General features: G+C 43.7%; 1 protein-coding gene across 1 annotated transcript; it reads left to right on the top strand.

Moving 5' to 3' along the window:
• Positions 1-385: 385 nt before the first annotated feature.
• LOC135370048 (acetylcholine receptor subunit alpha-like 1) lies at positions 386-24,546 on the top strand. Its single transcript, XM_064603723.1, has 7 exons — positions 386-657; positions 8,230-8,274; positions 8,358-8,467; positions 8,517-8,697; positions 11,245-11,757; positions 12,494-12,775; positions 24,147-24,546. The coding sequence occupies exons 1-7, from the start codon at positions 466-468 to the stop codon at positions 24,330-24,332; spliced, it is 1,509 nt and encodes a 502-aa protein (XP_064459793.1). The 5' UTR covers positions 386-465; the 3' UTR covers positions 24,333-24,546.
• The last annotated feature ends 679 nt before the right edge of the window (positions 24,547-25,225 follow it).

The raw sequence follows: 25,225 nt of genomic DNA, 5'->3' as shown, positions 1-25,225 counted from the left end.
CTTCCTCGAGCGAGAGTATTGGTACCGCCAGTCGCCATAAGAAGGACGAAACTTTGTCCGGAGGCTTCTACGTTGCAGCATGAGAAAACCCCCGGAAGCAGTCGTCTTATTCCACTACTCAGCTGGGGCTACGTTGAGCGCGAAAATCGGATAGCTTTCTTGGCGCTTTTTCCCCACAAGAAAATAAATGATTCGGTTATCGGAACATCTCAATAAGTGATCGTTAAATTGTTGGTCGAAATGATACATCAGCGGTGGGGATATGGAAAAGAGCACCGGTGATTGACACCATACTTTATTCACTTTCGAGTGGGATCGCCTCTCTCTCTTCCTGCACAGCTTCTAGAATGGCCGTCGCAAGACGGCGTGGCGCGACGATCGCACGAGCGCCATCGCGGGCTCCGCTCCCGGCTGCCTTTTTTACTATCGGGAAGGAAAAATGATGTAAAATTATTGGTGGCTAACATGGCACGAGAACTCTGTTATATACTGGTATACTTGGTGAGCGCCGTGAGGGAAACAGCAAGCAACGCTGATACAAAACGTCTCTACCACGACTTGATCAATGGGTATAGCTCACTCATCAGACCCGTTGGAAATAACAGCGACAGACTAACGGTTAAGATGGGACTGCGTCTATCACAGCTCATTGATGTGGTGAGTTTTTCTCTTTTATTTTCCCCTTGCGTGCTGCTTCACGGGGTCGTAAAAACAAACAATTCTAGAAGGACAATAGTTTTTTTTTTTCTTTCCATAGGGGAATACTCTCATCAAAGAAGTGAAGGGCAAGCATACGTAACTCCAACTGTTGTGACTCCCACCAACATCCTATATAAGTGGGACAGCAACCACCAATCACATATTATCCCAGAAAGGAAAAAATAACCCACTATATAGGCTATTTGGAATGATAACCTGTGTCGTTCCATTAATGGTCACAGAAAAGCATTCCTGTTGTATTTTTAGAGCTCTTCCTGGAATACTTTCAAAAATCACGGGAACGTGTGACACACGTCAGTGCGGGACACACTCGATTATTAATTATATGTCGTAATATTGGGTTATTTTGGCGGGGTCTCCATCAGCCCGTGCATGATTGGATATCGACGCAGGTAATTGACTATGTATGGATCGGCGGCTTCATTAGCAGACGACACCCGAAATGATATTTATAAGAGGAGCATCCAATATGGCGGGAGGTTAATAGCTGGTGGAGAAGATTGGGCTTGTGTGGGTAACGCTGGTGGTTCCGTCGTCATGTTTTCTTGAAAGTCACGTTCAGCATGTGCGACTTGCAAACGATCGTTGGATGGCGACGAGGACTTGTAAACGATATTTGTTCGGTCAAAGAAACAAGTATTGACGTCAACCTGAGTATATCTTTTCTCTTATTTCGCCCATAGTGTAATTTAGCAAAAAGCATTCCATAGAATTCGATAGAAGGCGATCTACTCGCGATGATTGGACGCTTGAGGAAATTTCCTTTTCTGTCTCAATTAATTAAGCGATGAAAAATCATTTTGGAGTGAAAGACGAGAGTACAAGTCCCTATCATCAGCGCCAGAAGAACGTTTCCTTAGAAGTGACACTAAATAGGCTATACTTGAAGTACTTGATATGAGAGTGTCAAAGTTTTCGATACTCACACAGGTCTCCACACATGGAGATTCTTAGTGATTCACCGTTCATCATGTTTGAGCCAATAATTCCCTCAAAATGAAAATATCTCAGTTTTTACGAAAATAAAAAATAAAGAACTAAATACATCGTTTTTATTCAAATGGTATCGCGGAGGGTTCATGAGACCCTGGTTTCAAAACCGTCCAGTGATCACTAAAACCTTCTACTGCATGGATCACCATTGACATGGTCACCCTCCCGATTGCTGACAAATGAAATAAATCAACATGGCGTGTTTATTGGCGAGGTCCATAAGGGACCCGTTTTGATTGTACCACCTGACGGCAGTATGAGTCTGCTTGCCCCTTCTTGTTTCAAATAGTACTTCTCTACCTTTTCTTTCTTTTCTTTTGACCGCGCCAACCATTGCCACGAATGATGGGGCTATCACTTCCGATTCCAAGAGAGAAGGGGGCGTACGCCTTTTTGTGGAAATTTGGATATGCCACAAAAAGGCGTACGCCCATAAAGTACTAGAACACGTAATCATACGATCACTAGCAAATCATCTGGAAACTGACTCGATTTTACCGCCTTATCAACATGGTTTCAGAAAGTCATTTTCCTGCGTTGCGCAACTGGTATCTCTAACACATGATCTAGATAACGTTCTCGATCGGTGCTCACAGGCATCTTTATCGACTTCTCCAAGGCCTTTGACAAAGTACCTCATTCACTCCTTCTTCGCTATCTCAACACAGATATACACGTCTTCAAGTGGTTCGAATGCTTCTTAACTGATCGCTCACGATACGTAGATGTCAATGGTTACGAATTTAATTTCTGACAAGTAACATCCGGGGTGTCCTTCGTTATCTATATCAATGACTCTGTTTCTTCATCCGTACGTCTATTTGCTGATGTCTGTGTAATATACCGGGAAATTATAGACACGACTAATCTTCAGCATGACTTATCACAAATATTCTCCTGGTGGGGCATGGACAAATATTTGACAATTCTTGCAAAGGGCACGTTCAGTACGTTATCAATAATGCTAATCGCACACTTGGTTACATCAGGCGAAACTTCTACATGGTCCCTATGGACTTAAAGCTCCCCCTCTTCGAGACATTAATCCGACCAAAATTAAAATACGCCTCTGCCGTCTGGGATCCCAGTCCTACCTCTCTGATTGAACAACTAGAAAACGTTTAGAGCCGCGATTCATTCTTTGTAACTTTCATCGAGCAGCGAGCACCTCATCCATGGAATCCTGATTATCATTAGAACCACTAGCTTTACGCCGCAATCACAGCAGCTTTTCCACTCCATATACTTTCACAACCCTGTCCTAAAGCAACAACTTCTAACACCCCCATCGTACACTTGATCTCACATTCACCATCATTACAAAGTTGCCATTCCCCATTGCGGGACAAACGCATATTTCTCTTCGTTTATACCTCTGCCAAGTGTGGATTGGAACCATCTTTCTGAGTCATTAGTTAGCACCACACTAACACGTTATAGCGTCTTCTATATGTGTTCACCACTCCTCTTTGTAGTGCTTTGCCTTGAGGGTATCAATAAATAAATAAATAAATAACGCATAACAGGAAAAAAAAGGGGGGATGTCGAAGTAGCTTGCTGTTGTTGGCCAGACTCAAGTGGGCATCCTCACGACTGTAGCAAAAAGAGAGAAAAAAAAAAAGAGAGAGAGAGAGAAGAAAGTTGATGAGTTCAAAGTGAGGCATAGGCAGGATGAACGATACTGATGGGACGGAGGTGCACTGTAGACGAAAGGTGCACTAGAGCGGTCTTTCCGCGAGGCCTGTTTCTTGAAGAAAACGCACGAGGTTGCGAGTTTTTGTAATTCGTTCGGCAGAGGAACACATAACGGGACAAATTTACACACACTGTAGCGGAACCAACGAAAAAAGGCTTGTGTCATCACACATCTGAGGTACTGACTTTAAAATGCCTCGCTAACCTTTGCTGCTAATGCCTTCCCTTCTCCTCACTTGCTACCCTCTCAAAAGCAGAGCTTCACCGCATAGCACACTCCTATGGCCAACCATCATTCCGAATCACTCTCCCCTGATTTGATGAAATTGGGGTGGGGGTTATGTTTGATTCATGATTGATTCATGATTGATTCATGGTTGACTCGTGATTGAAATGAAAGAGAAAGTATACACACACACACACAAAAAAGGGATCTCTACAGGCTCTAAGATTGCACTATCTTGAGCGCGTTATTTTTAGCTCAAGTTGATCACAATGTCCAAGTGAATACAGTGAACCCTCGTTATTATGACCCCCGTTAATCTGACATTCAGGCTTTATGACCGAATTCCTGGGGAACAGTTTCTTCGCCATGTAAAACCTCCCCGTTAATATGACATTCCGCTTATCGGACTATGACTGAGAATTTTGGGCACAGCTGGGGTCAAACACATGTATTATCCTCCCGTTATTATGACAGCGTCAGGCGCCTCTTAGAGTGGCTGCTTAAGTTGCGCATGAACAAAGTGACACAGTTAAAGTGGGGCGCAAATGATTAGGGTGACTCCAGGCGTTGTTGACCTCGAGATTACTCATACCTCTACTCGGATTGCTAAAGTAAGAAAAACCATAAAAGACAGTGACCACACATCACTACTAAAGAGGCCAGTGAAGCACTGAAGGTTGCTTTATTGTTTTTTGAGCAACACAATGACATTCATAATGTTCGCGTGATTGATAGTACTCTTGTCCAATTAGAAAAGCTGATCACTGCAAGCTACACCAAGCAGTCACTGTTGACAGACTTTTTTGTTAAAATCATGCGTGCGTTTTGTTCGGCCGCGCATACTCTCTGGTCCCGACCGGACCACTTTCTCGTTATTATGACAATTCGCTTTATGACCAGAATCTGCGGGAACGGAGGTGGTCATATTAACGAGGGTTCACTGTATAAAGAACGTTGGATGGCAGGAAATGGGAATGGGTTATCCAATATGTACATAAAAACCGCGCACAGGTTAAAAAGGTTTTCTAAACGGTATGGAGTTGAAATTATTTTCAAAAAGGGGTTTGACTGGGTTCCTTAATGGATAAGGTTAATAACGATGTTACTGGGGGTTGCCAAACCAACCACGGGAAGAAATTTGTAGAACGCTATATTAGTATAGTTTACTCTATACCACTAAAGTGTGGTAAGCTATATATCGGGCAATTATCGAGGTCCGTTAACACTCGTTTAAAAGAACATTCAACTAACACCTCTAATGGGTATAGGGCGTTGGGAGACCACTTATTGACATGTGTAGGATGCCAGGCAGAATTCCAAAAAACAAAAATTTGGTTCAGGTGTAAAAAACGAGGTAGCCTTCTCTTTCGAGAGGCGTATCAGATAAAAAATGCACGTAGTAACTGCGTCAGTAACCCCACTATTTATATTTCCCCAAAAATATTAGCATTCATGTCGGTCACGTAATGATAACGGTTGGGTGTGCAAGAGATAGTGGTGTAAACTGGAAGTCTGGCACGAGATGGAAAATAGAAATTATTTGGTTGGCAGTTGAGTGCAGAGCCTCTTTTTGTGTTCTTGTGTCGCCAACTAGCGCAAGTTTTAACCCTTGTCAGTGTAATTGTTCCACTGCTGTTCCTCGATGAAATAGGTTCAAGTCCGTTGTTTGCGACACACTTGCCTGAAATCTTTCAACTTTACTACTGTGCCGACACACAGTTGGAATTGAAATGTGTGCTTTTGTGTCAGCACCGCGAAGCAACTTTGGCTATGGGCAAAGGAGGATGAGAGCAACGATTCTTTGAGAAAGGCAACCAAAATTTCTTTTTTTCACAATATCCGTCGGTCATTTTCTTTTAGTCTGTTCTACGCTCCAATATTTCTTCTCTCGCAGAATGTGTCTTTCTCTGCATCTGTAGCGGGCGCGTTCAAGAAAAACACATTTTGGGTCCTACTCCGAAAATGGCTTCCCATAACGAGCGGAAGTAGAGGGCGCCACTAGTGCGTCTATTGTGTTCTTATCGGGCGTACGTAACACAAAGACAAAATGGCCGGCCCTTCCTGAGCGGCATTGTTGTCGTTAATATACCTTCGTGACAAAGGCTTTGAATCATTCTTACACTTGGCCATCGTATTTTGTGCTGCGCGCCTTAGACGTAAAAGCACATCCTCTGATACTTGTGACGCATAAAATTATGTAAAAAAAAAAGAATGACAGTGGTTTGCCGATTCTATGTAACTTTCGCAGCAAAGGGGAGAAAATTCATTCGCCAGTAAAGAGGTCACGAGTGACTGACGTCAGAGAAAAAACATTTCCTAATGAACATGAGGACGAGGTACTTTTTTAAAGGAATGAAATCCAGATGTCGTCCTTCTTGGAACTGCTCCTTTAGGGTGTTTTGGTGATGGACGAAAGCTGGCTTTTCACCACATGATTACGAAGTTGAAATTCATTAATTATGTACTGCGAAAGAGTTTTGCTTTCAGGTCTAACATTCCAATTTTGATTTCCTTATTCATCGTCACTCGATGCAGCTGTTGTAGAATATTTCTGGATCCTGTCGAGAAATTGACCCAGGTGTCCCAGTAACGATGTCAAAAACTTGTAATACAAAAAAAGTAGGTTAAAGCGTTTGTTTGTTTGCAAGGAAAAAAAAAGAGAGGAGAAATTGAACTCGTCTCCCGGCTTGTTCTGCTCCTCCTAACATAAATTCTCACCCTCACACCCCCTCCCCAAAAAGCAGTCGTACTATATTTTTGCCTCCTCGCGTGCGAAGTAGGTTTCATTTGAGCTCAGTTTTATCTTGGTAATTTTTGAGAGCCTAGTCATGGTGGCTTTTTTATGCCACCAGAGAGTGCCGACTTTACTTCCTTTCGCGATAAGGCATATAGGTACTCACGAGAGCCAGGCGGGGAAAAAAAAAGAAAAAGAAAAGATGGGTTTCTGGGGCGCGGCGGGGTTAGCGTGACTGTGCGACGAGATGAGGTTTCTTAGCCCAGCCCAGAAAAACGTAGTAGGAGGGACCGGCTAGTTAAAAAAATAAAAATAAATGAAAGGGCCGAGGGGGTAGAGGTGAATGATACAGATCAGCGAGCAGCTGCCCTCTTATTATAAACAACAATGTTCCGTGCCATTCCACTCTTCTGAATGGAACATGGATTAACGCTATTGTGCCAAATTCACTTTACCTGCAGGAGTGTTGACTTCCAATGTCTCTTGACAAGAGAGCACGCGGTAGTAGCACATACTAGAGAGTGCCTGCCGGAACCAATGGCACGGACTCATTTGAGCAGACCGTTGATAACGTGGCTTGCGTCGAAGCGTATCAATCTGAACCGATCAGTGGATAAGATTCCGAGACGCACCACTGTGACTGGTTCCGATAGGCACGATGACTTTATGAACGGTATACTAAAACTCCCTAACATCTTATCTTGGTGACTTGGGACGCCACGTTATCCACGATCTCAACGATTCCGTTAACTCCGGAACAGAAAATGGAGATGCAAAAATGCTTTTCTCCGTTTTACCCTGCCCTATCTAATCCGCACGAATGGTCTCTTTATGTGTCCTACTGAGGAAGGGGGTCAACTGGGGCTCTTCCGAATCTATCAGACAGGAGGAGCTCCGTTTTTCTGAACACCACACGTTGAGTCTTTTTGCGAGAAATACAGCGTCCCTTCACAGCGGTCAACGCTCCTGCCAAGAAATTTAGGAGCTCAGCTCTCCAAAATGACAACGCAGCTGGAAAACCCACTTCACGACGAGGTGCCAAAAAAGCAGGAAGACCGTTGGCCGTATATCTGTACAATAGCCTACTTCTTATTGAAATTTTTCAACATGGGTACTGAGACACCCCGTATACAGGGTGTTCATTGTTATTCGTTAGCTTTTTTTGTATACTCTATATATAAAAAGCTACGAGAGCAGCATAGCATGTATGTAACTACAAGGTGTCTAATTACCCTAGGACTTACGTTTCAATTTTTCTTTCTATTTCTATGTTCTAATTACCCCGAACTCGTTAATTAACTCTTCTATTTGAGAATTTCGGGCAAAAGCAATGTAGTAGAATGAAGACAATCATCCTTGGAAGCCATTCTGGTTTTTATCATTATTATTCTGGAACGCGCGTTGAAATATCCATGGCCGCATTTTGCTATATGCAAATGATTTGAAACTGAAACCGCGACGCCAGAGGGCTTATCTGCTGGACAGATAAGCCTTTTCACGGCATGCGCTCGTTTCAGGCTTCTCAGCAGACCTCTTGTGGTTGCTCATCATAGTTGCATATTTTCTTCAGGACTCATGGCCGTACGACACACACCAGCAAAAATGACATCTATGCTGCCCTCGTAACTTTTTTAAATAAAAATTTCGAACTGATAAAAAGGAAGACCCTGTATAATAGTTTGATCCTGACCTCACAAACCAATCAAACGACTTGGAGGTGGCGGCGGCGATAATCTTACATACGTGCAGCTCCTAATATCTTTCCTGCCTCAAAAAATTCTATTGGAACGGTATACATTAGAAGCCCAAGAATGTTGGGCGACCTTAAAATGCGAATGTTAATCTTCTTGTAACGTTTCAGAACCTCAAGAATCAGATTATGACGACGAACGTATGGGTTGAACAGGTAAGATCATTTCCTAAAGCCCTTTCAGGACGAGAGAAGAAACGCCAATTGTGCGATTTTTAAGACACGAGATTTATCTGCAGGAATGGAACGACTACAAGCTCAGGTGGGATCCTGAAGAGTACGGCGGAGTCTCAAAAGTTCACGTCCCCGCCGAGCAGATATGGCTGCCAGACATTGTGCTTTACAACAAGTAAGATCCGATAAGACTTACCCATAAAGTAGTAAAAAGTGAATTCCAGTGCAGACGGCAACTACGAGGTGACCATCATGACAAAGGCCATTTTACATTCGGACGGCTTGGTCATATGGAAACCTCCTGCAATCTACAAGAGTTCGTGCGAAATCGACGTGCAGTACTTCCCGTTCGACGAACAGACATGCTTCATGAAGTTTGGCTCGTGGACCTATGACGGATACACGGTCAGTTTCCGCCACAAGTTGCCTCCATCGCCGTATAGAGTTGCATGCAGTAGATGTCGTCACTTCCGTTACCGAAACTCCTTCAAGATTAATAGAGGTCCCTCCGCTTTTCAATGGCATCTTTGTCGCATTGGTATACAATGAAAGATGAAGTTTTTACCTTCTTTCATTGTCCTCAGGCACTTCCTTTCTTCTGTGTTCCAGCCTCGGAACATGAATTTCCATCGTATACGACGATTTCGTCGGGCTTCAAATATGCCGCCAGGAAATTTGTCCCCGAGGCATTCAATTATGATCCCCCCAAAAAGATGCTTCGATAGCTTGTGCCGCCATAGTGGGTCGTGTTGCCAAGTTACGAACTTTCTGCTATGCCTTCATGCGAACCCCTGAGGAATCGTTGGTGGGATGAAGTTAACTATCCTCGAAACGATTTATGAAGCCCCCACAAGTTCTCAGAGATGCCCCAAGATGTCTTCGTTCCATTTTACCTTGCACCTAGAAATGTAGCAAGTCCAGTGATTTTGATGTGTAGAGAAAACGTGTATTATTGGCTCGGAGTATGTACAATTTAAGATGCCCCGTAATCCTATCCTTTCCTGGCGGACTCCAAATTGGGTTCCAGCAGCCGACGAGTTATCCGAGCGCTCCCGATGTTGTCATGGCAACGCCCTTGCTCACGGTTGCTTGGCAACCGCGATGACGGAAAAAGATAAAAGCTTCCCCTATGAATGAAAGACGTTAACCTCGAGTAAGGGAAAGGTTTTCAAACAGATTGGTCTGAAGGAGAAGACGTGCCATACACACAGAGGACAGTGTTATTTAAACGTATTTCTCGAGAATATAGTTGGTGCTATTATGACGCGTCTCCTAGCGACGGCATCTTCTCGGAGCGCGATGGCAAGATTTCCGGTTTCCACGAGCTGCCCTTTACCTGACAACTGGATATCTTGAGGTAATACAACGTGAGATTTAATGGATATCCTGCACCGTCATACTCACGGAGCTCTCCTCGAAATACGTACATTAGAACAATGCCCGATTTTACCATGAAGACACAGATCCATCCGATATTACCAAGAGAACACTCTTGATGCCCATAAAAGAAGATATTGATTTGAGCGAGAGAGATAAAAGAAAGAAGAACGCGACGAAGAACACAATTAAGGTTATTTCGTTAAGGTGTGGTGTCACACTGGCGATGCGCACTCTCCCCTTCGCCGTCTAGGTTGAGAAGGAACGTTTCGGCTCATTAGAGTGTTTTTGTCTGTACCATTTCATTCCATGTTGTACATGCGTTTTATGAAGAAGTGCAGACTCTGCATGATAGTCCGTGTCACATAAATTCCCAGCGATTTTTATATTTTTTTTACGCCGGGGGCAAAATTTAAGCACTTATTATAGACGAATTATACAATCTGATTCGGGTGGTAAGGCGGTCTAGATGAAAACCATTAGAAATTTTTAAAATAGCCGCCATCTTTTAGGTCAGGAAATTGTGGGAAGGATCTGCGAGCTCGCGAACAAAAAATGAACGACAACAAGAAAAATTCAATGGCAGAAACTAGGTGCCACCGAGTGTCGCATAGGGATAAAAAGATGACTGCTGGGGTCGAAGGGCTCGCTTGAAACAGAATTTGGCCGCATAGCATCCCGAATGCCATCGTTTCCCTCATCTGGTAAGGTATCGTTCCTTAGGTCATTTTCCGCCATATCCAACTCCTGTATCCCTTCCCGGCTTGCCAAAAGGGGCTCACCTACCCCTACACAGATAATCCTCTTAGCTGCATTCGGCGAACTGGGATTCGGCAGATTGGGATGTGAGGTCAAGGACGCCCTTCACGGCGCCGCAGCGCAAGTGGGATCAGCGACGTCACGCGTCTCCTCTTTTTCGAGGAACTTGGAAATGAACGGTCTGGTGGGAATATGTAATCCCTATTCAAGCCCTGGGATGGCCAATCATAACACCGTTCGAAAGCGAGCAATCCGTGTTTTAATGCGCGTTTTGTGATTTGCTTTTCGCAAGCGAGATTCACTTTCGCAATTGTCAAAGTCAGTTTTTTTTTTCTAGCTCACGCGTGCATTTTGTGTTTTGGATATTTCGTTGCTATTTCATATACACAAGTTACGTAGTCGAAGCGAAATTCGCGTTATGATGTATTGTTCCTGTTTCTGTTTCAAGCTACTGCCGAATCTGCTTGCAAACAATGACGGTTGTGTATTTTTACCGAAACGTTCAGTTGGCTTTATCATGTTACGTGATTAGTGAGTTTTAGTATAACGTACGCTGTCGCCTTTGCGTATGTAAGGGATAGCGTGGTTGTTCTGCGCAATGCGCGAGGCTCTCTTTATGTTTTGCGCGTGCGCAGAACCACCCTACGTACGCAAAGGAGATAGCGCACAGTGCACTAAAACTCACTATTATCAGAAACGACGTCGAAACGACGTAAGAAGCTATAACGTACCGCCATTACAAAGAGTACAATAACAAGCAGTCGCATTTCGTACGCAGTCCCAGGTTAGCTCACTAACAAGCAGAACCAATTGCAGGTAGACCTGAAACACATCCACCAACGGGATGATTCCAGCGACATCAAAGTCGGCATCGACCTTTCGGAATTCTACCTGAGTGTCGAATGGGACATCATGGCCGTTCCCGCTCGTAGGAAGGAAAAGTTTTACTCCTGCTGCGAGGAGCCTTATCCTGACATCACTTTCAACATCACTCTGAGACGCAAGACTCTCTTCTACACTGTGAATCTCATCATCCCCTGCGTGGCTATATCTTTTCTCTCCGTGCTAGTCTTTTATCTTCCTTCCGATTCGGGAGAGAAAGTTTCCCTTTCCATCTCCATCATGCTCTCATTGGGTGTGTTCTTCTTACTTCTCTCGGAAATCATCCCACCGACATCTCTGGCTGTGCCTTTGCTGGGAAAATACCTCCTCTTCACCATGGTGTTGGTGTCTCTATCCGTCTTCGTCACCATCGCCGTGCTCAACGTCAACTTTCGCTCGCCTGCAACGCACAAGATGGCGCCCTGGGTGAAGCGAGTTTTTCTACAGGTGACTCAATTCTTTGCGTGAAACTAATTATACGATTCAAATATATTCGTGCTCTTAGGGAGCCGTCTGTCAGCCTCACAACTTTACAACAACTAATTTTACTCCAAATAATACGCAAAATTTTTGAGATATCTGGCAACAATGGACTTTGCGTGGGCGATGCATCATACATGTCAAGTCGAAACCTCATTTAATTTTCCCGCTTTACACCATGACAGGTAGAGAAATTATTTGAGCGTGTTGCTGATGTATAAGACGTTTGGAACTTATTGTGCGCCCTCCTCTCGAAGCCGTAACTATCTGTTGACACAGTGCCTTCAAAGTATACGTGAATAATATTGCAACTGAGGAGATGAATGGCACGTTTGTATAAGGCAAAACTCTACTCAGCGTGCACGAGGGGCGGTGTTCATTGCTATAGTCATTGTTCGCTATTTGAACGTCACGTTGTTGTGTGTACGCTGCATGAGCATATGAGCATTCTGTACCGCAGTGTGTATGTTGTGGACGCCTTGAGCCTTCTCCGCTGTTCTCAACATAACCAAAATGGCCGACTTAGTTGTTGGTGTGTACGGGACATGGCATTTCGCATACTCCTCTTCTTGGGCACGTAATACATCGCGTTATTTGAATGAGGAGCACTTTAAAACTCGTTTGGGGAAAATTGCAGGCAGGCTTGATTTTCGTTGCCACCAACTGTTTATTCTAACGCGAAAGCAACTTGTTTTTCCTGTAGGTGCTCCCCGCCATATTGATGATGAAGCGTCCCGAAGAAGATGAAGACGACGAGGGAAGTGCCAAAGGAAGCTTCGAGCCACAGGACATTCCTCCGTGTTCATTCCATGGCAGTGCTTTCGCTTCTCTGGGAGCTCCCGATGAGATGCTCAGTAATTCCCCCGACGTCAGTCCTGCTGGTGCCGGGGGTCCCAATGATACGGCCCCAATGGACGTGGAACGATCCGTGCTCAACGTCCGCTTCATAGCCCAGCACATGGAAAATGCGGATCGCTTCGATAAGGTCATTTTCCTCATTTGGGCAGTATATCTATAGAGGAGGTCTTTATTCCTCCTCGAGCAGACCATAAAGAACAACCCCGAGAGACCTTTAGTCTAAACAGGGGAATACTTTATTTTCGTGCATCAAATTGACAACATTGCTCACGCTAAGCAGAGATGTCTTGATTCAAGACCCCGCTTCGTGTTCGCCTTCGTAAAGCTCCTTGGAATGCTATCTAATAACGCCAAGGATATCGTACAGGAAAAGCGAGCTAGCTACGTAGCGGTAGAATGTCTTTGGTGGCACGTTTCGTGGTTAGAAGCAAACTTGGCTCAAATTTCAGGACACAAGTTAAAGCGCTCGCTACATGTCAAACCACGGAGTGGGTTTAAAAAAAAATAGTGTACGACGTGGAATACTAAGATAAATGCGAGTGTCTGCCCTAGACCCGAGGAGAAATGCAATTAAACTTAAAAATATGCCAGAAAAGTTTCTTTCTAGGAAAAGGAAGGCCTCTTTGGCAACTTGCTATACCCAGACTAGTGGTTCGGGAAGCAGCTGTATTATACCAATATTTGCTTTGCCTTCGTTGTTTACTCAGTGTGCTGTTTAGTTACGCCTCTCAGAGGCAATTTAAAAGCACACAACTCTCATTGTATATAGAGACCAAGGTAGCGATATCGACTGAGTTACACTGACGTGTGGCTTCTTGAAACCTATCAGGCTAGGATCCTTTGTACAGAGCAAAAACTGAAAGATGGGATTGAGATATTTTGGATAGCATTCTCTGAGGAACATATGGAATCATTTGTTTTTGGAAATTTTCGGGGCGAATTCAGAATCTGGCATTTTAACTTTTATTGCACTTCTGTAAAGGGCGCCCTGCCTTATAAACACCCATTAGAAAGAGAAACAATCTTTATTCTGTGAAGGGCCCTTTGCCTCATAGAGACCCATTTGAAGGAAGAACAGTCTTTACTCTTTCTTCTTAATTTGTATTAAGAAGAAATCTGTAGGGTGCCCTGCCTTATAAAGACCCACTCGGAAGAGAAACCATCTTAACGCCTGTAAAGGGCACTCTGCCTCATACAGACCCATTTCAAGGAGAAACAGTCTTTACTCTTGCTTCTTAAGTTGTATTGTGCTTCTGTAGGGTGCCCTGCCTTATAAAGACCCATTCAGAATAGAAACAATCTTAACGCCTGTAAAGGGCACTCTGCCTCACAGAGACCCATTTCAAGGAGAAACAGTCTTTACTCTTGCTTCTGAAGTTGTATTGTGCTTCTGTAGGGTGCCCTACCTTATAAAGACCCATTCAGAATAGAAACAATCTTAACGCCTGTAAAGGGCACTCTGCCTCACACAGACCCATTTCAAGGAGAAACAGTCTTTACTCTTGCTTCTGAAGTTGTATTGTGCTTCTGTAGGGTGCCCTGCCGTATAAAGACCCATTCGGAATAGAAACAATCTTAACGCCTGTAAAGGGCACTCTGCCTCACAGAGACCCATTTCAAGGAGAAACAGTCTTTACTCTTGCTTCTGAAGTTGTATTGTGCTTCTGTAGGGTGCCCTACCTTATAAAGACCCATTCAGAATAGAAACAATCTTAACGCCTGTAAAGGGCACTCTGCCTCACACAGACCCATTTCAAGGAGAAACAGTCTTTACTCTTGCTTCTGAAGTTGTATTGTGCTTCTGTAGGGTGCCCTGCCTTATAAAGACCCATTCGGAATAGAAACAATCTTAACGCCTGTAAAGGGCACTCTGCCTCACACAGACCCATTTCAAGGAGAAACAGTCTTTACTCTTGCTTCTGAAGTTGTATTGTGCTTCTGTAGGGTGCCCTGCCTTATAAAGACCCATTCGGAATAGAAACAATCTTAACGCCTGTAAAGGGCACTCTGCCTCACACAGACCCATTTCAAGGAGAAACAGTCTTTACTCTTGCTTCTGAAGTTGTATTGTGCTTCTGTAGGGTGCCCTGCCTTATAAAGACCCATTCGGAATAGAAACAATCTTAACGCCTGTAAAGGGCACTCTGCCTCACAGAGACCCATTTCAAGGAGAAACAGTCTATACTCTTGCTTCTGAAGTTGTATTGTGCTTCTGTAGGGTGCCCTACCTTATAAAGACCCATTCGGAATAGAAACAATCTTAACGCCTGTAAAGGGCACTCTGCCTCACACAGACCCATTTCAAGGAGAAACAGTCTTTACTCTTGCTTCTGAAGTTGTATTGTGCTTCTGTAGGGTGCCCTGCCTTATAAAGACCCATTCGGAATAGAAACAATCTTAACGCCTGTAAAGGGCACTCTGCCTCACAGAGACCCATTTCAAGGAGAAACAGTCTTTACTCTTGCTTCTGAAGTTGTATTGTGCTTCTGTAGGGTGCCCTACCTTATAAAGACCCATTCAGAATAGAAGCAATCTTAACGCCTGTAAAGGGCACTCTGCCTCACAGAGACCCATTTCAAGGAGAAACAGTCTTTACTCTTGCTTCTGAAGTTGTATTGTGCTTCTGTAGGGTGCCCTGCCTTATAAAGACCCATTCGGAATAGAAACAATCTTAACGCCTGTAAAGGGCACTCTGCCTCACAGAGACAAATTTCAAGGAGAAACAGTCTATACTCTTGCTTCTGAAGTTGTATTGTGCTTCTGTAGGGTGCCCTACCTTATAAAGACCCATTCAGAATAGAAGCAATCTTAACGCCTGTAAAGGGCACTCTGCCTCACAGAGACCCATTTCAAGGAGAAACAGTCTTTACTCTTGCTTCTGAAGTTGTATTGTGCTTCTGTAGGGTGCCCTGCCTTATAAAGACCCATTCGGAATAGAAACAATCTTAACGCCTGTAAAGGGCACTCTGCCTCACACAGACCCATTTCAAGGAGAAACAGTCTTTACTCTTGCTTCTGAAGTTGTATTGTGCTTCTGTAGGGTGCCCTGCCTTATAAAGACCCATTCGGAATAGAAACAATCTTAACGCCTGTAAAGGGCACTCTGCCTCACAGAGACCAATTTCAAGGAGAAACAGTCTATACTCTTGCTTCTGAAGTTGTATTGTGCTTCTGTAGGGTGCCCTACCTTATAAAGACCCATTCAGAATAGAAGCAATCTTAACGCCTGTAAAGGGCACTCTGCCTCACAGAGACCCATTTCAAGGAGAAACAGTCTTTACTCTTGCTTCTGAAGTTGTATTGTGCTTCTGTAGGGTGCCCTGCCTTATAAAGACCCATTCGGAATAGAAACAATCTTAACGCCTGTAAAGGGCACTCTGCCTCACAGAGACCCATTTCAAGGAGAAACAGTCTTTACTCTTGCTTCTGAAGTTGTATTGTGCTTCTGTAGGGTGCCCTACCTTATAAAGACCCATTCAGAATAGAAGCAATCTTAACGCCTGTAAAGGGCACTCTGCCTCACAGAGACCCATTTCAAGGAGAAACAGTCTTTACTCTTGCTTCTGAAGTTGTATTGTGCTTCTGTAGGGTGCCCTGCCTTATAAAGACCCATTCGGAATAGAAACAATCTTAACGCCTGTAAAGGGCACTCTGCCTCACAGAGACCAATTTCAAGGAGAAACAGTCTATACTCTTGCTTCTGAAGTTGTATTGTGCTTCTGTAGGGTGCCCTACCTTATAAAGACCCATTCAGAATAGAAGCAATCTTAACGCCTGTAAAGGGCACTCTGCCTCACAGAGACCCATTTCAAGGAGAAACAGTCTTTACTCTTGCTTCTGAAGTTGTATTGTGCTTCTGTAGGGTGCCCTGCCTTATAAAGACCCATTCGGAATAGAAACAATCTTAACGCCTGTAAAGGGCACTCTGCCTCACAGAGACCCATTTCAAGGAGAAACAGTCTTTACTCTTGCTTCTGAAGTTGTATTGTGCTTCTGTAGGGTGCCCTGCCTTATAAAGACCCATTCAGAATAGAAGCAATCTTAACGCCTGTAAAGGGCACTCTGCCTCACAGAGACCCATTTCAAGGAGAAACAGTCTTTACTCTTGCTTCTGAAGTTGTATTGTGCTTCTGTAGGGTGCCCTACCTTATAAAGACCCATTCGGAATAGAAACAATCTTAACGCCTGTAAAGGGCACTCTGCCTCACAGAGACCCATTTCAAGGAGAAACAGTCTTTACTCTTGCTTCTGAAGTTGTATTGTGCTTCTGTAGGGTGCCCTACCTTATAAAGACCCATTCGGAATAGAAACAATCTTAACGCCTGTAAAGGGCACTCTGCCTCACAGAGACCCATTTCAAGGAGAAACAGTCTATACTCTTGCTTCTGAAGTTGTATTGTGCTTCTGTAGGGTGCCCTACCTTATAAAGACCCATTCGGAATAGAAACAATCTTAACGCCTGTAAAGGGCACTCTGCCTCACACAGACCCATTTCAAGGAGAAACAGTCTTTACTCTTGCTTCTGAAGTTGTATTGTGCTTCTGTAGGGTGCCCTGCCTTATAAAGACCCATTCGGAATAGAAACAATCTTAACGCCTGTAAAGGGCACTCTGCCTCACAGAGACCCATTTCAAGGAGAAACAGTCTATACTCTTGCTTCTGAAGTTGTATTGTGCTTCTGTAGGGTGCCCTACCTTATAAAGACCCATTCGGAATAGAAACAATCTTAACGCCTGTAAAGGGCACTCTGCCTCACAGAGACCCATTTCAAGGAGAAACAGTCTATGCTCTTGCTTCTGAAGTTGTATTGTGCTACTGTAGGGTGCCCTACCTTATAAAGACCCATTCGGAATAGAAACAATCTTAACGCCTGTAAAGGGCACTCTGCCTCACAGAGACCCATTTCAAGGAGAAACAGTCTATACTCTTGCTTCTGAAGTTGTATTGTGCTTCTGTAGGGTGCCCTACCTTATAAAGACCCATTCGGAATAGAAACAATCTTAACGCCTGTAAAGGGCACTCTGCCTCACAGAGACCCATTTCAAGGAGAAACAGTCTATACTCTTGCTTCTGAAGTTGTATTGTGCTTCTGTAGGGTGCCCTACCTTATAATGACCCATTCGGAATAGAAACAATCTTAACGCCTGTAAAGGGCACTCTGCCTCACAGAGACCCATTTCAAGGAGAAACAGTCTTTACTCTTGCTTCTGAAGTTGTATTGTGCTTCTGTAGGGTGCCCTACCTTATAAAGACCCATTCAGAATAGAAACAATCTTAACGCCTGTAAAGGGCACTCTGCCTCACAGAGACCCATTTCAAGGAGAAACAGTCTTTACTCTTGCTTCTGAAGTTGTATTGTGCTTCTGTAGGGTGCCCTGCCTTATAAAGACCCATTCGGAATAGAAACAATCTTAACGCCTGTAAAGGGCACTCTGCCTCACAGAGACCCATTTCAAGGAGAAACAGTCTATACTCTTGCTTCTGAAGTTGTATTGTGCTTCTGTAGGGTGCCCTACCTTATAAAGACCCATTCGGAATAGAAACAATCTTAACGCCTGTAAAGGGCACTCTGCCTCACAGAGACCCATTTCAAGGAGAAACAGTCTATACTCTTGCTTCTGAAGTTGTATTGTGCTTCTGTAGGGTGCCCTACCTTATAAAGACCCATTCGGAATAGAAACAATCTTAACGCCTGTAAAGGGCACTCTGCCTCACAGAGACCCATTTCAAGGAGAAACAGTCTTTACTCTTGCTTCTGAAGTTGTATTGTGCTTCTGTAGGGTGCCCTACCTTATAAAGACCCATTCGGAATAGAAACAATCTTAACGCCTGTAAAGGGCACTCTGCCTCACACAGACCCATTTCAAGGAGAAACAGTCTTTACTCTTGCTTCTGAAGTTGTATTGTGCTTCTGTAGGGTGCCCTACCTTATAAAGACCCATTCAGAATAGAAACAATCTTAACGCCTGTAAAGGGCACTCTGCCTCACACAGACCCATTTCAAGGAGAAACAGTCTTTACTCTTGCTTCTGAAGTTGTATTGTGCTTCTGTAGGGTGCCCTGCCTTATAAAGACCCATTCGGAATAGAAACAATCTTAACGCCTGTAAAGGGCACTCTGCCTCACAGAGACCCATTTCAAGGAGAAACAGTCTTTACTCTTGCTTCTGAAGTTGTATTGTGCTTCTGTAGGGTGCCCTACCTTATAAAGACCCATTCGGAATAGAAACAATCTTAACGCCTGTAAAGGGCACTCTGCCTCACAGAGACCCATTTCAAGGAGAAACAGTCTATACTCTTGCTTCTGAAGTTGTATTGTGCTTCTGTAGGGTGCCCTACCTTATAAAGACCCATTCGGAATAGAAACAATCTTAACGCCTGTAAAGGGCACTCTGCCTCACAGAGACCCATTTCAAGGAGAAACAGTCTTTACTCTTGCTTCTGAAGTTGTATTGTGCTTCTGTAGGGTGCCCTGCCTATTAAAGACCCATTCGGAATAGAAACAATCTTAACGCCTGTAAAGTGCACTCTGCCTCACAGAGACCCATTTCAAGGAGAAACAGTCTATACTCTTGCTTCTGAAGTTGTATTGTGCTTCTGTAGGGTGCCCTACCTTATAAAGACCCATTCGGAATAGAAACAATCTTAACGCCTGTAAAGGGCACTCTGCCTCACAGAGACCCATTTCAAGGAGAAACAGTCTTTACTCTTGCTTCTGAAGTTGTATTGTGCTTCTGTAGGGTGCCCTACCTTATAAAGACCCATTCGGAATAGAAACAATCTTAACGCCTGTAAAGGGCACTCTGCCTCACAGAGACCCATTTCAAGGAGAAACAGTCTTTACTCTTGCTTCTGAAGTTGTATTGTGCTTCTGTAGGGTGCCCTGCCTATTAAAGACCCATTCGGAATAGAAACAATCTTAACGCCTGTAAAGTGCACTCTGCCTCACAGAGACCCATTTCAAGGAGAAACAGTCTATACTCTTGCTTCTGAAGTTGTATTGTGCTTCTGTAGGGTGCCCTACCTTATAAAGACCCATTCGGAATAGAAACAATCTTAACGCCTGTAAAGGGCACTCTGCCTCACAGAGACCAATTTCAAGGAGAAACAGTCTTTACTCTTGCTTCTGAAGTTGTATTGTGCTTCTGTAGGGTGCCCTACCTTATAAAGACCCATTCGGAATAGAAACAATCTTAACGCCTGTAAAGGGCACTCTGCCTCACAGAGACCCATTTCAAGGAGAAACAGTCTTTACTCTTGCTTCTGAAGTTGTATTGTGCTTCTGTAGGGTGCCCTGCCTATTAAAGACCCATTCGGAATAGAAACAATCTTAACGCCTGTAAAGTGCACTCTGCCTCACAGAGACCCATTTCAAGGAGAAACAGTCTATACTCTTGCTTCTGAAGTTGTATTGTGCTTCTGTAGGGTGCCCTACCTTATAAAGACCCATTCGGAATAGAAACAATCTTAACGCCTGTAAAGGGCACTCTGCCTCACAGAGACCCATTTCAAGGAGAAACAGTCTTTACTCTTGCTTCTGAAGTTGTATTGTGCTTCTGTAGGGTGCCCTACCTTATAAAGACCCATTCAGAATAGAAACAATCTTAACGCCTGTAAAGGGCACTCTGCCTCATACAGACCCATTTCAAGGAGAAACAGTCTTTACTCTTGCTTCTGAAGTTGTATTGTGCTTCTGTAGGGTGCCCTGCCTTATAAAGACCCATTCAGAATAGAAACAATCTTAACGCCTGTAAAGGGCACTCTGCCTCATACAGACCCATTTCAAGAAAAAACAGTCTTTACTCTTGCTTCTGAAGTTGTATTGTGCTTCTGTAGGGTGCCCTACCTTATAAAGACCCATTCGGAATAGAAACAATCTTAACGCCTGTAAAGGGCACTCTGCCTCACAGAGACCCATTTCAAGGAGAAACAGTCTTTACTCTTGCTTCTGAAGTTGTATTGTGCTTCTGTAGGGTGCCCTACCTTATAAAGACCCATTCAGAATAGAAACAATCTTAACGCCTGTAAAGGGCACTCTGCCTCATACAGACCCATTTCAAGGAGAAACAGTCTTTACTCTTGCTTCTGAAGTTGTATTGTGCTTCTGTAGGGTGCCCTGCCTTATAAAGACCCATTCAGAATAGAAACAATCTTAACGCCTGTAAAGGGCACTCTGCCTCATACAGACCCATTTCAAGAAAAAACAGTCTTTACTCTTGCTTCTGAAGTTGTATTGTGCTTCTGTAGGGTGCCCTGCCTTATAAAGACCCATTCAGAATAGAAACAATCTTAACGCCTGTAAAGGGCACTCTGCCTCATACAGACCCATTTCAAGAAAAAACAGTCTTTACTCTTGCTTCTGAAGTTGTATTGTGCTTCTGTAGGGTGCCCTGCCTTATAAAGACCCATTCAGAATAGAAACAATCTTAACGCCTGTAAAGGGCACTCTGCCTCATACAGACCCATTTCAAGAAAAAACAGTCTTTACTCTTGCTTCTGAAGTTGTATTGTGCTTCTGTAGGGTGCCCTGCCTTATAAAGACCCATTCAGAATAGAAACAATCTTAACGCCTGTAAAGGGCACTCTGCCTCATACAGACCCATTTCAAGAAAAAACAGTCTTTACTCTTGCTTCTGAAGTTGTATTGTGCTTCTGTAGGGTGCCCTGCCTTATAAAGACCCATTCAGAATAGAAACAATCTTAACGCCTGTAAAGGGCACTCTGCCTCATACAGACCCATTTCAAGAAAAAACAGTCTTTACTCTTGCTTCTGAAGTTGTATTGTGCTTCTGTAGGGTGCCCTGCCTTATAAAGACCCATTCAGAATAGAAACAATCTTAACGCCTGTAAAGGGCACTCTGCCTCATACAGACCCATTTCAAGAAAAAACAGTCTTTACTCTTGCTTCTGAAGTTGTATTGTGCTTCTGTAGGGTGCCCTGCCTTATAAAGACCCATTCAGAATAGAAACAATCTTAACGCCTGTAAAGGGCACTCTGCCTCATACAGACCCATTTCAAGAAAAAACAGTCTTTACTCTTGCTTCTGAAGTTGTATTGTGCTTCTGTAGGGTGCCCTGCCTTATAAAGACCCATTCAGAATAGAAACCATCTTAACGCCTGCAAAGGGCACTCTGCCTCATACAGACCCATTTCAAGAAAAAACAGTCTTTACTCTTGCTTCTGAAGTTGTATTGTGCTTCTGTAGGGTGCCCTGCCTTATAAAGACCCATTCAGAATAGAAACAATCTTAACGCCTGTAAAGGGCACTCTGCCTCATACAGACCCATTTCAAGAAAAAACAGTCTTTACTCTTGCTTCTGAAGTTGTATTGTGCTTCTGTAGGGTGCCCTGCCTTATAAAGACCCATTCAGAATAGAAACAATCTTAACGCCTGTAAAGGGCACTCTGCCTCATACAGACCCATTTCAAGAAAAAACAGTCTTTACTCTTGCTTCTGAAGTTGTATTGTGCTTCTGTAGGGTGCCCTGCCTTATAAAGACCCATTCAGAATAGAAACCATCTTAACGCCTGCAAAGGGCACTCTGCCTCATACAGACCCATTTCAAGAAAAAACAGTCTTTACTCTTGCTTCTGAAGTTGTATTGTGCTTCTGTAGGGTGCCCTGCCTTATAAAGACCCATTCAGAATAGAAACAATCTTAACGCCTGTAAAGGGCACTCTGCCTCATACAGACCAATTTCAAGAAAAAACAGTCTTTACTCTTGCTTCTGAAGTTGTATTGTGCTTCTGTAGGGTGCCCTGCCTTATAAAGACCCATTCAGAATAGAAACAATCTTAACGCCTGTAAAGGGCACTCTGCCTCATACAGACCCATTTCAAGAAAAAACAGTCTTTACTCTTGCTTCTGAAGTTGTATTGTGCTTCTGTAGGGTGCCCTGCCTTATAAAGACCCATTCAGAATAGAAACAATCTTAACGCCTGTAAAGGGCACTCTGCCTCATACAGACCCATTTCAAGAAAAAAACAGTCTTTACTCTTGCTTCTGAAGTTGTATTGTGCTTCTGTAGGGTGCCCTGCCTTATAAAGACCCATTCAGAAGAGAAACCATCTTAACGCCTGCAAAGGGCACTCTGCCTCATACAGACCCATTTCAAGAAAAAAACAGTCTTTACTCTTGCTCCTGAAGTTGTATTGTGCTTCTGTAGGGTGCCCTGCCTTATAAAGACCCATTCAGAATAGAAACCATCTTAACGCCTGCAAAGGGCACTCTGCCTCACACAGACCCATTTCAAGAAAAAACAGTCTTTACTCTTGCTTCTGAAGTTGTATTGTGCTTCTGTAGGGTGCCCTGCCTTATAAAGACCCATTCAGAATAGAAACAATCTTAACGCCTGTAAAGGGCACTCTGCCTCATACAGACCCATTTCAAGAAAAAACAGTCTTTACTCTTGCTTCTGAAGTTGTATTGTGCTTCTGTAGGGTGCCCTGCCTTATAAAGACCCATTCAGAATAGAAACAATCTTAACGCCTGTAAAGGGCACTCTGCCTCATACAGACCCATTTCAAGAAAAAACAGTCTTTACTCTTGCTTCTGAAGTTGTATTGTGCTTCTGTAGGGTGCCCTGCCTTATAAAGACCCATTCAGAATAGAAACCATCTTAACGCCTGCAAAGGGCACTCTGCCTCATACAGACCCATTTCAAGAAAAAAACAGTCTTTACTCTTGCTCCTGAAGTTGTATTGTGCTTCTGTAGGGTGCCCTGCCTTATAAAGACCCATTCAGAATAGAAACCATCTTAACGCCTGCAAAGGGCACTCTGCCTCACACAGACCCATTTCAAGAAAAAACAGTCTTTACTCTTGCTTCTGAAGTTGTATTGTGCTTCTGTAGGGTGCCCTGCCTTATAAAGACCCATTCGGAATAGAAACAATCTTAACGCCTGTAAAGAGCACTCTGCCTCAGAAAGACCCATTTCAAGGAGAAACAGTCTTTACGGTGAGTGAGTTACGGTGACGGTGAGTTCAGTTATACGACCAGGTCTAACGAAGAGAGTACGGAACTGCTTACTCATTAATTAGGTTTCAATTGGGAAATGTTTCACGGGAATGCGAGATGAAAAACCGGAGCCACTCAGTATTCAAGGATTCCCTTTTTTTATGCTAAAACGCACTTGGGGCCACACACTGAGCAGGAATCGAAGCTACGACGGCTTATCTGGCCGGCGAAATCAGCTCTATCGTTATTGAGCCCACCGAGGTGAAACGACGTTTTGGTTTCTGCTTTATACAGCAACATCTGGCATTTAAAAAAAAACGAGTTAATTTGAGGTAATTAGTCATCTGGCATTTTTTATTCTGCAGAGTGTCCGCATAATCCAGCTGCAAAAACGACATCTGTGATGCTCCCATGGCTCTCTCCTAGGAAATTGTGTAGCGCTTATGAAAATACCCTAGTTGTGACGGACGGGAATCCCACTTGATAAGTAGCCCTTTTCAAAATAGAGACTGCATTAAAGTGTTTCCGTTTGTCACAACAGATCAACGAAGATTGGCGCTATGTGGCTATGGTCCTGGATCGGCTCTTTCTGTGGCTCTTCACCATCGCGTGCGTCGTGGGATCTGCCTGCATCATCCTCGAAGCCCCTTCACTATTTGACGACAAACTTCCTATAGATGTGCTCATGTCCAAAGTGGCTCCTCGTCTTCGACGAATACAAAACTGATTTGCACTCTGGGGCTGAATACTATATACTTGACTCCGATGGGGAGAATGTGTGTCCTCTATCCCATTGAAAAGCCTTTTTGTTTTGTTTTGTTTTGGGTCGTCTAGAAAAAGTACACAATGTGTTAAAAAATGTTTCTTCCAACGACCTATTTTTTGCGCAGCCTAAAATATAGGCGAGCTCTGTCAGTAAAAGAGGTAATTGGATACGATCAGTTATTGTCTCGTTAACTAGGAAGTCCATTTATTTTGTACATCTTAAAAAGCGGACCTCGAGATATGAATGGACATAATGTAAAATGTTTCACCGGACCGCCAATGTCGGAACATACCTCATCAACTAATCATCGACAGTTGAGCGACAGGAAAGTCTCGGGGGGGCATCGTTTCAAAATAATGTCAATAAAACTGCTTACCCTCAAGACACGGTTTTTGGTCCTTCTATTTTGCTGGTTGAGGAGACATCGCTGCTTTTCTTTTCCTTAGTGCCTCGTATGTCTAACCAACTGTGTTCGTTCGCGGTGGAGGCACCTAGCGGCTGTTGGAAAACAGAAACACACGCAAGATTACCTCTATACGTTTATAGGAAAAAAATGTCGGCCTGTAAAATATAAAACTATACACGATTCATAATTGACGAGTTGCTCTTGAACAAACCAAGGTTTGCCATGTGCATGACTTTACACGCAGACTTTAGATAAGAGATCTATGCTTACGGTCGCACGAAGCACCATCTAGGGTCAAACACGTCCTTTCCAACGAATTCTGACTTATACCAAAGCGCCCAAAGCAAGGTTTTAAGTAAGCATAACACAGAGTAATATTAGAAGTAACAGTTAGGTACAAAAGGAAAGTTAGGTAGCAAGCGAGCTGGTGGTGACGATCCATGACTTG

Source organism: Ornithodoros turicata, chromosome 10, assembly GCF_037126465.1.
Source record: "Ornithodoros turicata isolate Travis chromosome 10, ASM3712646v1, whole genome shotgun sequence".
In the NCBI taxonomy this organism is placed as follows: domain Eukaryota; kingdom Metazoa; phylum Arthropoda; class Arachnida; order Ixodida; family Argasidae; genus Ornithodoros; species Ornithodoros turicata.
Note: the sequence above shows the minus strand (reverse complement) of the source record. Positions and strands in the feature narration are given on the sequence as shown.

Bases quoted from the DNA above. Each gene is read 5' to 3' on its own strand.
- LOC135370048 (XM_064603723.1), top strand. From the start codon at position 466: ATGGCACGAGAACTCTGTTATATACTGGTATACTTGGTGAGCGCCGTG. The intron at 8,275-8,357 runs GTAAGATCATTT...ATTTATCTGCAG, and splicing joins CGAACGTATGGGTTGAACAG to GAATGGAACGACTACAAGCT. The intron at 8,468-8,516 runs GTAAGATCCGAT...AGTGAATTCCAG, and splicing joins GACATTGTGCTTTACAACAA to TGCAGACGGCAACTACGAGG.